The sequence below is a fragment of the Podarcis melisellensis genome (assembly GCF_964234715.1).
Source record: "Podarcis melisellensis genome assembly, chromosome: 9".
Lineage (NCBI taxonomy): Eukaryota > Metazoa > Chordata > Lepidosauria > Squamata > Lacertidae > Podarcis > Podarcis melisellensis.
The window spans coordinates 7291041-7304396 of NC_138541.1; the positions used below are offsets into that span (position 1 = coordinate 7291041).

The 13356-nt window shown below is 42.5% G+C and overlaps 1 protein-coding gene across 3 annotated transcripts in view; it reads left to right on the top strand.

Annotated features, from left to right (window-relative positions):
- Positions 1–13356, top strand: part of CTNNA2 (catenin alpha 2) — a 399473-nt gene that overhangs the window by 367206 nt on the left and 18911 nt on the right. For all 3 annotated transcript variants that reach the window (XM_081924921.1, XM_081924922.1, XM_081924923.1), the window contains one exon: positions 938–1072. In XM_081924921.1, coding sequence (XP_081781047.1) covers positions 938–1072 — 135 coding nt within the window. The remainder of the gene's footprint in view (positions 1–937; positions 1073–13356) is intronic.

Genomic DNA, 13356 nt, shown 5'->3' on the forward strand with positions numbered 1-13356 from the left:
TTTATAGAAAATTTGTTGGGACCCAGATAAGTGCATGTTGTTCTTACTGTTTCAGCTGCCGCATCTTCTATTGCTAGTCCCTTGTGGAGCTGCCACATAAATTGTCTCAGGTTTTTGAACTGATTTTAAAACCTTCCCAGCACTGGCTTGGTTTGACCAACTTTCATTGTGCCCAGTCCGGTTTTGATTTGTACGATATGTCACAAACAGCGCCACAGGCGGCATTCCGCCATTGGAGCAAAATGACCCGTTGCCGGTTGTGATGTGACAAAATGGCTTCGCTTCTGTCCTTATGGAAGGTTTGCAGGCCCGAAAGCACCTCTTTTCAACGTAGTCCTTACTGCACCATTAAAAAAAAAGTGCATTATGCATCAGTAAAACCTTACGTTCAGTGCAAATGGAGCCATATCCTCAGGAAAAGGCTACAGAAATTACTCTACTTTACAGCTCATCAGGTAACTGACAAACAGTTCTGGTGGTGTTTCCTTCCCTTCCCTCTGCTGCTTGTGGGTCCCTTTGTACTTTAAATCACTGTCTTGAGCTATGCGAGAGAACCATCCCTTGTTAAATATGTAGCCAAGGGGTTAAGCAGAACAAATGCCTCTAATACGGTGTTAGCAAACCTGCCCGTTCTTCCCTGTATATTAGGCATATAAACCAAAGCCAATCAAATACTGTACATGCTCAAAACAAAAAAAATTCCTTCCAGTAGCACCTTAAAGACCAACTAAGTTAGTTCTTGGTATGAGCTTTCGTGTGCATGCACACTTCTTCAGATACACAGTGTGCATGCACACGAAAGCTCATACCAAGAACTAACTTAGTTGGTCTTTAAGGTGCTACTGGAAGGAATTTTTTTTGTTTTGACTATGGCAGACCAACACGGCTACCTATCTGTAACAAATACATGCTGTTTATCTCTTTTCTTTATCTACAGTGTCCTGATTCAGCCTGTAAGCAAGATCTCTTAGCGTACCTGCAACGCATCGCCCTGTACTGTCACCAGCTTAATATCTGTAGCAAGGTGAAGGCGGAAGTTCAGAACCTGGGAGGAGAACTGATCGTCTCGGGGGTAAGCCGGTTTCTGAATCTTGTCACTGGCATGACCTGCTTGCAAGTGAATTTCCAACCCTTCCCCTGCCACCTCCCCAGTTTGGGGGTGGGGCATGCTTTGAAGAAGCAAAATACATCAGCTGATCATATGCAAGTTTCTTGCTATTCTTTTTATTTTTTAAAAAACGTTATCACCCTTTTATTTAGTTTTTTGATTTATTTAGAGCATTTGTACCCTGCTCTTCAGCCAAAAAGGCTCCCGGAGCAGATTGCATGAAATCAAAGCTAGACACTCCCTGCCCACAGGCTGACATTCTAATCAATGAATGAAAAGACACAAGGAAAAAGGAAGGAAGAGGAAAATAAAACTCAGATGCCAATTTCTAGATAATTGATCCTATATTGACCAGCCGGCATAGTTCAGAGGCAGGAAGTACCTGATGGAGCTGGCCCTTCAGCTCAGAATATGCAATGAACCCTGCATCCCATCTCTCCCACTGAGGCAGCCTGATGAAATTTCTGCCCCCAGATGACAGCCGAGGGAAGGGTGGTGTTGGTGGAGCTGGCCTGTTGCAGCAAAGCTGATGGAGCAAGTTCTGCTTCTCAGCTCTCCCAGTGCTGGAATTAGTTGTCCCCAAATGATAACCATTGTTATTCAAGACTTTATAGCTTTTGTCTGCTATCAATAACACCCCCCTCCTTTTTGTATTTGGCAAAGGCAGGTGGCCCAAGAGAGGGAGAGTCCTGTTCTTGTTATGCACCCTTAGATCTGAGATGGGGGGGGGGCAGCACAGGTGCCTTTAACCCTATGCACGCCAGTCTGAACTTCAGCAAAGGCCTTGTGAGTCATTTAATGCTCCACAGTTACTCATCATTGACCTGTGCTCAGTGTGCAGGAGTGAGCAACCGAGGCGCATAAGCAATGGAGATGTACACTGTTCTGGAGGCCAAAGGAGCTTGAAGACTGGCAGCTGCCAACCCCTGCTCTATGGTTCCTTGCAGAACTGCTTGATCCCCTCCCTTCTACTTCACCTGTTAAAAATCAGCCACCTTTCCAGAAGAAACGTAATTTAGGAAGCCCTTGCCAAGCTATGAATATTATAATTAATTGGATCTTTTTTATATTGGCTCCTTGGAAATCCATTTCCTTTTGTGAGCCATAGTAATTTCCCTCCTCTGTGTCAAGGGCAAATATATTGTTAAAGTAGGGAGAGGGTGGGTCATAGGTTTGCACTCACTCAGGCCCCAGTGCATAACTGGGCTGAGCAAATAAAAGCTACCCATACAAAATATGCTTTTAAATTTAAAAACCAGCTTTAGAACATTCACAAAAGATACTCTTTTGGGACCCCTGTGTAGCTTCATACAAGAGTTTCTTGGCAAGAAAAACCCTCTCCCCTCCAAGGAAAGCCACAAACTTTTAATCCTTTGGGTGACCTGAAAAGTGTGTAGAAACCCCTTTTCTTTAAATAAAATAAACTAAAATAACGTTCCCATGTGACCAGAATAGTGTTTAACCAATTCAGCCATATAGGCAGGCCTAGTAATGTTAGGACAAAGCACTAATATGTGCTTGATTCATATCTTTAATTTATTTCTTAAAGTACTTATATACTGCCAATGCATACGATATCACATGATAGCATGCAGCAACATATACAATAAAAACTGCTGAAAATAACTGGCTGATCAAACCCCCCAACCTTTGCATAGGCCTGTCTACATAAATAGGTCTTCAAGAGATGCCTGAAAAGTCAAAAGTGAGAATGTCTGCCCCATCACTTCTGGAAGAGTGTCCCACAGCATAGGAGCCATGATACCAAATGCCCGAGGCCTCCGTGATGCAGGGAAAACTAGCAGCAGCCCTCCAGATGGTCTCAGGGATCGAGCTGAGATATAAGAACTTAGGTGGTCCTTTAGATATTCTGGACCGCAGCTGTTTAGTGCTTTTGTGTATTAATGCCAGCCTTTCCCCATAACAGAAATCCTCTCCCCAGCTTAGTCAACAAAGATGAATTCATTACAGAGCTGTAAGAAGACAGGGACTCATTAGCTACTGGGATCACGAGGGGATCACATTTAGCCCCTGCAGGCCCCCTGAAATGTTTGCAATGCTATTGCACAGAGTGCCCAGAACACTCTCAGCCAGCTCCCTGCAATGTAGAAGCCCTCTGTTCAAATGTGTGTATGCACTCACACGTATGAAACAAGATATATTTTGCTAGTAAGCACTACGTCTTGGGTTTGCAAAGGCAGAGTAAGGATTTTATTGTTTTGTTTCTTTATTTTTGCTGGGTGCCCCCACCCCTGCCAGAATAATTGTGGTGAAAACTCCTTCAATAGGAGCTACTGGAAATGTCCTGCTTTTCTTCTTCTCCTCCAAATTGGCGCTGTCTCTTGATACACATGCAGCGTGTTGTAATTTTTTTAAAGTCTTGATGTTCTTAACAGCTGTGGGAACACCCCCCTCCCTTCCTCCTTTCTATCTCTCTCATTGCAACAGGCTTAGATCTTCCTCCTTTCTACCCGCTGGCATAACAGGATCTGCTTCCCATCCTCATTAATTATTATCACTTCCACCCGCCTCTTACCAGGCTCCCAACTCAGCACGTGCATCAGCTTGGCTGTTGTGCTTTTTTTCGTTTCTGTCTTCTTCGCTCTCGTTATCTCCGGCGGAAGCTGGCGTTGGGCCGCAGCTCAGATAGTAGCCTTTGCGTTCGTTGTTGTTGGCATACCATCACATGCTGTGAAACCAAAGCAGCCAAACTGCTTGACTTCTCCATTCCCAGTTTGGTAGTCTTTAGCATCTGTTGCTTCTGAACTTTCATCACCACTGTCTTTATATATTTTATTTTCTCTTTCTCTCTCTCTACCATTCAGCCATAATCCTTGGCAATGCTAGCACCATTATCCTTGTGAATAGTTTGCCTTTGGCATTGCCATTTAACAATTTGTGTTGGAAGCCAAACGCCAAACCCAGAGATCACTGGTACTGACTTCATTTGATCTTTCTACTGTGAAATTTGTACAGGAAGATTTGCCTGCTTTTTTGTCCCTTTTTTTTAGGTGGGAGGTATCATTATGTACCTATCTCTATTTATGTTTGAAAAACATGAGCACGATACCTTTCTAGCAGATGCTTCAAAGTGCTGGGTACTGTATGCTAAAAGACTATCCAGAGATCTGGATTCCAGCTTCACTTCATCTGTAGTCTCCTTGCCCACTTCCTGCTTCCTGCCTCCATCTTGTTCTTCATTCTCTCTTGGATAGCCAATTGCAAATAAACTGCATTTTATTTGCATAACATGGAAACAAAAAATTGCTCTGGAATCTGCATACAGTACAGTGCTCATGACACCTCCCAAATGATGGTTGAAAAAAGCCATTTTATGTTTTCACATGTGTGACCCAGTCCCTTACGGCCTCGGGTTGGAAAAAGTTACCTAGAAGAAGACGAATATGCATGTATTGTTGTCAGATAGTGATCATGCTGAGATCTGGGTTGCTTGGTGTTTGCTGTGCCCTTGAGGCCAGAGAACTGTAGAAATAATTAACATGGTTTGTGCAAAGTCAGTTTCCCCCCTAGTGTTTTCTTTATCCTTTAGGATCTTCGTTAAGGATCCAGTACGAGTGAGATGGGAATATGACCTCTCCAGGAATTTTCATTAAGCAACAAATAATAGAAATGAAACGTGACTTAATATTGTTATTGGGGAAATCATTATAATAATAAATGAGAGCTTAAATGGAGTCGTCCCCCGTCCCCCGCAATTGGAGCCCTTTTCATACATTTGGTTGGGTACAAACAAATGCATGGAAAGGCGCTATTGGAATCATGCCTTGCCTCCAAGCTCCACATATTCAAAGGTAGAAACTGCACATTAGACTAATATGTATAGCTTACTATATATGTACCCATATCCTGGAATGTAAGCATCTTCAATATTACAAAGGCATTCAGGCATATGCACCCAGACTTCATGTAAATGGTTCACTCGAACATCCCCTTGGTGCTTTCATTTTTATAACAAAATGAACATTTGAGAAAGAGCTGCAGATGAGCGGACGCACTTGGGTCTGGCATTGCTAATAATGTCACTCAACGTTGGAAATCTCAGTATATTAATTTTGTGAGTTTTTCCTAATTGATTGGATAGCTAAATTTGTGTCTGTTTTCATAGCAATAATGCAATAGTTCTGAAGGGGTGGGGGGGAGTAAACTTTTGTTGTTTTTCGATGATGCACACGGACACAGCAGCAGACATCAACTTTAAAAGAGATTTTCTCCTCTGCTTGTTCTAAGAGAGTGCCTGTCAACCACCACTGTTTTGTAAGTTCTGATTAATTGAGCAAACATGCAACCTTATTTGCGATGGGAGGGGGAATAAACTTTTTGGGCGGTTTGCGATGACAAGCTGTTAATGAAATACTTGTGGGAAACAGTTTGGGTCTCTAAAAGATGACCTTGCTCCAGTGAGTAGGAGGAGGAGGAGTGGAAGCCTGATTACAAAATGATGGGGACAAAGGAAAGGGCCAGGTCAAATTGATACCTGGATTGTGAGCTTCCAGAGGCATCTGGCCAGACATTTTGAGACATGGGATGTCTCAAAATGTCTGGCCAGATGCCTCTGGAAGCTCACAATCCAGCAAGACAATTATTTCGCTTTTAGGCTATAACTGTGTTCTGGTATCTGAACTCATGAAGGCATAAAACAAGGATGCTGGCAGATGTGCACATGCAAACCTCAACCTCAACATCCATGACCAGAGGTCGGCAAGGTTTTCCTTGCCTGGGCTGGTTCACTCCAGCGGACATCCCTCTGTGGGCCGGATTGTGCCAATTTCCGGCACCTGCGTCTGTGCAGATGCGATTTCCGGTGCCACGGAAGCGAGTCCCCTCACAGCGCTGTGCCGGTTTAGCGCAGGGCGCAGGGACTCGGCAAACAGGGGGCTACATTTGGGAGCAGCTCATGGGACAGTTAAATGACCCCCATGGGCTGCTTTTGGCCCATGGGCTTTAGGTTGCCGACCTCTGTCCATGACATTCCAGAAATTCAGATTTTTTATGAAATTTGTGCACCACTCTCAAAATAAAAAATGTTCAACTGAATGCATGTTGGATAGTAAACAGGAACTCTGACTAAACAGGGTTTCTGGTTATGGTGCCATTTTCTAAACACATTGAATCACACATCCTTTGAAAGCCCCTTTAGACCTTTGTACAATTGCATTAGGAACTGCTATAGATTGTATACAGAGCACGAACATATCTTGCATGATTTCTACCACCCACAATTGAAGGCTCCTGGTTGAAATCCTGCATGTTAACTGCAAGTAAGGCAGAGAACTTAAAAACTATTTTCCCTCCAGCACAGAAGAGCTTTTAAGCTCTGCCCTGCTTGGGAACAAGGCAACCTCCCTGTGCCAGCTGCAGAAACCCTGGGATGCTTGTGGGAGGATGGTTCCAGGGGTTTGAGTACACATGCTTTTGCGTATATGCGGAACCCTTGGAACCGACCTCTGTGTAATATGTGATCATACTGTATATAGTGTGATTTATTAAAATCTAAATAAATGGGAGTGGTGACCCAGTTGTACTCACCTAGAGTCACGATTGAGCTAAAAATGATGAACTGACAAGAGCATCACAGCATTATAAATCAGATTGTCAACAAGCTCAGCCTTCTTTTATTTATTGTTTGTTTGTTTATGTATTTATTTCAGGATTTATAAACCACTTCTACACTCAGAAACTATCTGAGTGGTGTACAAACTGGAATATAAACATAATACAGATCATTAAACGGTATTAAACAAATAAATACCCATAAGAATTAAGGACCTACAAAAATTGCTGAATTTGTGGAATAATATATAAAATATAGGTGTGGAAGAAAAGAATTTGGTTTTATTGAAATCTTAGGGGCTGGACTGGATCAGCAAGAGTATTGTTGAAGAAAATATGCCTTGGAGAACATTATGGTTTCTCTTGTAAAAACAATATATCAGTATTTATCCTCCTCCCTGCTATATTTGACAGAAGCAACACTGAGACTAAGGAGGAGGAAGCTGGCAGCCAAGACTCCCTTCTTAGATGGGTTGTAGGTAAGAAGGCAAGCAGCTGAGAATCAAGGCGGAGGTTAGTTGGGCCTTAGTGGACCATCTTCCACTGGCAAACCCTCTCTAGCACATGTCAACATGGCTCCTTGAAAGTGGGCTTCCACTTTGCTTATCTTCAAGGCTGGAGAAGGACAATAGTGGTTGGACCAGATGCTCAGTATGAGCATCTTTTGAGCCTTTTGCAAGTGTTGCAGACTTGATCCTTTTCAAGATGAACTACAGGATCCTTAGTTCATTGGGCCTGTGGTCTACCGAGTGAGAGCTACATTGCACTAATTCTTTAATATTAGGCAATCCACAAAGGTGAAGAGAAAAGGCAATGAAGAGGGTAGAGAAGGGGGTCACATCACACCAACATGCACTTTTCAAGTCAGTTCAGGCACATTTCATCAGTCAGACGGGGGGTTGTTTCTTCACGTAGTTCCATCTCCGTGTTCAGGATCATGAGGAGTAGGTAGGGATGGAAGGAGCTGTCAATTTGAGTTGTTCATTTTCTCATTTTTCAAATCTTAGATTCAGTTCTCCACATTTCTGCAGCATTTTTTCCCTCAAATCATCCTGAATATTCATCAGCATTTTCATGTGAATTTCTCCCAGTAAGCCAATTTATGTATAACTGATGTACACTATTTGGAAGCAGTTTATCCTAGCATAATTCATATATTTTGTTGTTATTTTTACCAGTGCATTTCTTTTTATGCAGCTTTCCCCTAATGTAATGCATTTTTATAAACACTGGTTGGAGAACTGCACTGCAAAATTCAGAGAAGTTCAGATTTCAAAGGATGGCTGTGTTTCTGTTCCCATGTTGTTTCAGAAAGTGTGGATTTGATGGACTCCCCCTTAAATGCAAACCGAATCCAAAATCTCCCCATCCCTAATGAGGAGAAACATACTGAGCAAACTGGCAGAATGATCCATTCTGTAGCAATTCCTGTGATTGGAAACATCCCCAAAGCATTGTTGCGTTTTGCAGAAATTGCCATGGAACAAACGACATATGGGAAATGAGCACTAACTATCCACGTTGGTCGCTTAAGCCCTTGGATAAAAAGGCCTCTGCAGTTTAGGTGGTGTCTTGTGTTATCAGTTTATGGCAGATGTGAAAGTAATCTTGCTGAAATGAGCACAGAAGGACCTGGGGGATACTACTGCTGCACATGAGATGATGTTGAATGTTGTTAAAAGAGGAACTAATTATTACCACCCTGTATGCTATGCAAATATGCTGATCTGTCATTGGAAGTGATGGGAGACAGTGGTGTATTTAAGCTACCTGCTCAGAGCCCACCAAAATCCAGAGGTATGGTGCGAATTCCCAGCCCAGATCTTTGCATTATGAAAAAGAGGAACAACAAAGCCTAATCTTCTGGATAGAGAAAGGGGAAAAGAAACCCTTTTCAGTGGAAAGGAAACCATCTGTGTCCTGAATTTTGTCACTTGTCTTCCGTAGGTTATGATGCTTATTCACTTTCCTTAAGTGGGACACACCATCTTTTTCCTTTGCTTAAATGCAACTGTACAATAGTTACTCTTTTCAAGTCAATGGTATCTGCCTATTTCTTACGTTCTTTGAAGAATTGTCATAAATTCTATATGCCTTACATTCTGTGAGTCCTTATTCACTGGCCTGTCTACTTCCATCCCTCCAAAACCTGCCCATTCTTATGTTATGTTAAAAAGTTATTTTGTGTGCAATCAGCACAGAACAAATTGATTACCTGTTACTCATTTAGATTCAATGCACCAAAATACACATGGATCTAAGATTGCTACAGCCTTCCTATGAAGTGCATCTCTTCATCCGTTTCCCTTAATAGTTTTCCATTTAAATTGCGTGCACACAGAGGGATGTATCTGTTTCCATCCTATGTCTACTTACTATCTGATAAAACTTTCCTGTCGCTTGTAAATTTGATTACTCATTGATATAACCCTGTGCGCTGTTCCCTATCTTTCGAAATTTATGATGTCTTCCAAATATTCTAGTTATTTTGTTTCACATTTGACTTGTCAGGCAGCCAAACATTCCCTTTCTCTTTCTCTCTCTTCATTAAATCCTACCCTCTAGCCTTCCTACGATGTTTAAAATCTATCTTGTGTCTCAACAAATCATGTTTCCAGTATTGAGGAACCCAAGGCAGATTGTCAACTCTAGCCTTATCAGTACTAACCGGTACTGAAGCATCTTCAGATCGTCTCCAATCAGTTTACAGTACTGTATCAAACTCTTATTCATTATAATCTAAGAAGGATCCTGTTGCCAGAGTTAGTCAAATTGTCTTTAACATCAATAGAATGCCAGCCATCAAAGGAAAGAAGTGAGCAAAGCAGAGGTAGAAGCAGAGGCAAGGGCTTGATAAAAATTCTATTTTTGGTGAGGGGAGGGGTGGGCCAAATTAGTGGTGCCACCAAAATTGCTATTTCCCAGCTCAGAAATATGAATCTCACCAACTCATAATGCAAGGTGAGCATTAAATTAGTACAACTCTAGTATAAATGTTTTGTGCATGCCCAACGCGTCCCACATCTAATTTTAGCCTAAGCTTGGGACACTAGTTAGTGCTCACTTAGAGCTAAGGAGATGCTCCTAAGAGGGAATTTTTAAAATTAGTGTGCAGCTGCAGAATTTGTCTGACCAAATTCTAGGAAACTTCCTAAGTAAAGACTAAGTAAAGGCTTTTAGTATAGTTTCTGCTAGATATCCCTCTAGCCCAGGCATAGGCAAACTCCGGCCCTTCAGATGTTTGAGATACAATTCCCATCATCCCTGACCACTGGTCCTGTTAGCTAGGGATGATGGGAATTGTAGTCCCAAACTTCTGGAGGGCCAGAGTTTGCCTATGCCTGCTCTAGCCAATCTGGTGCCCTTCAGGGGTGGCGGGAGTCCAGCTCCCATTGCCAGAACCAGGCTGTTCGGTAGTTTGAGATGATGTGAACTGCAGACCAACAATATCTGGAAGTTGCCACATTGTCTGCTCCTGCAGCGGCCTATGTTTTAATGGCCTATTCAGTACGCTGAGACATTAGACCACAAAGGTCTTGGTTCTCAGGTGCCTTGATGTTCAGTGCAAAGTACAATGCTGAACATGAATGTTCCAAGAATGGAAATCACACCACTGAAGTCGGAGGAAGACCAAATTGTTTCAGTAAGAGCAAAACTAGCATTTGACCCTTTTTAATTTAAGATGGCATCACTATACCCCATAGTATACAGTGACTTTCCCCCTCCCCCTCCCTACCTTTTAGGACTAGGCAATTTAGATTAATTATCCAAATGCCAAAGTTCAACCTCTCCCCTCCCTGTGCCTCCATTCTCCCCTTAATATTAGATACAGTTTGTAAACACCTTTTACTGATTAATAATCAATTGCACAAATCTGAATATATGGCCTATCCTTCGTTTGGCACTGAGTCTTTGCAGCCTCAGTTCCCTTCCAAGACTCAATATGACTGTTTCAGTAATCCTGCAGAATCTGCAGGGATTAATGCCTGGTCAAGGCTCCAGTCCAGGTACTTTTGCAATGCATATAAGATCTATGCAGCCCATTATATTTCTGTGTTTTGGTATTTGAAGATCTATTACTATGTAAGCTAAGTCAAATAGGTTTTTTAAAAAACAACAACAACACAGCCCTAGGCAATAAGAATACCAAATTTAGTTTGGATGAAGATAACAAAATAATTAAACTACTGGGAAAATATAAATAGGGATGTATTAACAGGATGCATTAAAAAGAAAAATCAATCCAACAGTTACTCTCGGAGGTTGGCTAATTTTCTGAAAATTCTACATTCACTTATTGGCCTTCCCTGGATAGGTACAGGTTGCAAGCCCCAAGATTGAATGCTTGTTTATTTAGTTAAGATAATAATAATAATAATAATAATAATAATAATAATAATAATAATAATAATAATACTGCCCTTCATGAAATACATCCCAGACCAGTTCACAATGCCAGCCAAGGTCAAGCTAAGGGGCTGTTAGATGCAGCAGAAATGCTGCACCATTGAAGAAGAGGGAGAATTGCCAGCAGAAATGCATTTACATTGCCAAAAGCCCCCTAATACATATCTTGGAGGTAAAGGCTATCAGTGCCTGTTTCCCACAATGGTTATGTTCCTCCTCCACTGTCGGAGGCGTTATGCCTTTGAATAATACCTGTTGCTGGTAACCACAAATAGGAAGAACGTTCTTGCACTCAGACCCTGTTTGCAGGGTCATCTGATTGGCCACTGCGAGAACATGGCACTGGGGTAGATGGGCCCTTGGCCAGATCCACCATAGCTTCTCTTATGTCGCAGATGTCCAACCATCATTGTAGGGGGAAGCAAGGCATTGTGGTGATAACCAAGGAACCAGAAAACCCTTAGCCCCTCATTTCCCCAACTAGTTCCCTAAGGAGTCATCAACTGCCATTCAACTGACATCATCAATCCCCTCCCATTGACAGTGAGGGGAGAAAACTGTGAAGGAAAAGACCAGGAAAAGCCACTCCCACATCCCACCCTGGGGCAGGCAGTTTGCTGGCAGGGCTTTGGAAGTGGCAGTAGCTGCCACGGAAGTCCCTTCCCCTCTACAGTGGGATTGTCCTACCCATGATACAAATTAAACGTAATGAAATACATGGCATTGCAACTGAAACAAAGCATTCACCAGCACAGCAGGCAAATCAGTGATACCATTATAGTTTTAAACACCATTCATTCCTAACCCAGTGCCTGATCTCTTAAGTGCAGGGGCAGCGAGTGTGGTGCCCTCTGCGTTTTGCTTAGCTCCCATCTGTCCCAGTCAAGCATGGCCAGTGCTCAGGGATGATGGGACCTGCAGTGCAGCAATATCTGAAAGGCACCATGTTGGCTGCCCCTGCCTTAGTGGAGATTTGATCACTGGTGCTGTGCTGAGCAAGTCAAAGAAAGCATAGAAATGTGGTAGGGACCAGGATTCAAGTGATATTGCCAAATTAAATACCATGGATAGCATGCATAAATAAATAAATAAATAAATAAGCTGACATAATAGGAGGCTGTAGGGCTCCAGGAATTTAGCAGAATTGGCTATTTTTATTTTTTGAAATGAAACTCGGTGCTGACCATGTTCTGCTGTCACGATAAACGGTGTTTTATTGTGATGTGTACTTGCTGAAGCAAACCTTAAGCCTGCATGCACCCCCATCGCCTCCTTCTGTGCAGTCAGGAGGAGGACTTTGGAAGCTGTTATTTATTTATTTTAACCAACCACAGCTTCCTGTTTCATCCACATTAGTTGCGAAACAGAGTCTTGCGACTGTCGGCCCAAACCCCTCCCTACCCTGGTGATGTCACAGTTATTTAGACACTGCGCTTGGATGCTACTCATAGCATAGATGGAGAAACTCGCTTCACGCATGTGTTCTAGTTTCTCTTGAAGGCCGTCAAAAACAAAATGTTTTCAAATCTCCCTTCTGTCTGTCAGGAACTGCATATTTCTTGGGGGAGATGCGTTTTCCTTTTAGTAAGGTGTCACTGGGCCTAACTGCTAGACTGAAAAGAGTGATCACCTTTGTATCATTTTGCTGACACCTCCTGGACATTTCAAGTGTGCTTTGTAAATTCAGTGTCTACCATTCACTTACTCCCTCAGCACAGACTATCAGCATTCACACCTCAGTTTTAGAAAAACGCCCGGCAACTATGACAGGGGAGGTTGTAGATAGCACAGAGAATAAAAATCTTCTGTCACTTGCAGTTATAGTTCTGCAATGGAAGATATGGCTCCTTTGGCCTGATCCTGCAGGTCTCTTCTTACCTTCCCAGGTATTAGAGACGGCCACTTCATGCCCCTTATCCCTCACCTACAGAATGTACCGTATTTTTCACTCTATAAGATGCACCAGACCACAAGACGCACATAGTTTTTGGAGGAGGAAAACAAGAAAAAAAATATTCTGAATCTCAGAAGCCAGAACAACAAGAGGGATTGCTTCGCAGTGAAAGCAGCAATCCCTCTTGCTATTCTGGCTTCTGGGATAGCTGCGCAGCCTGCATTCGCTCCATAAGACGCACACACATTTCCCCTTACTTTTTAGGAGGGAAAAAGTGAGTCTTATAGAGCAAAAAATACGGTATTCTGCTCTGATACACAGACATATAAGGCTCAGGAAAACCAGTCCATTCCTTATTTAAGTTCAGGATAGAAAC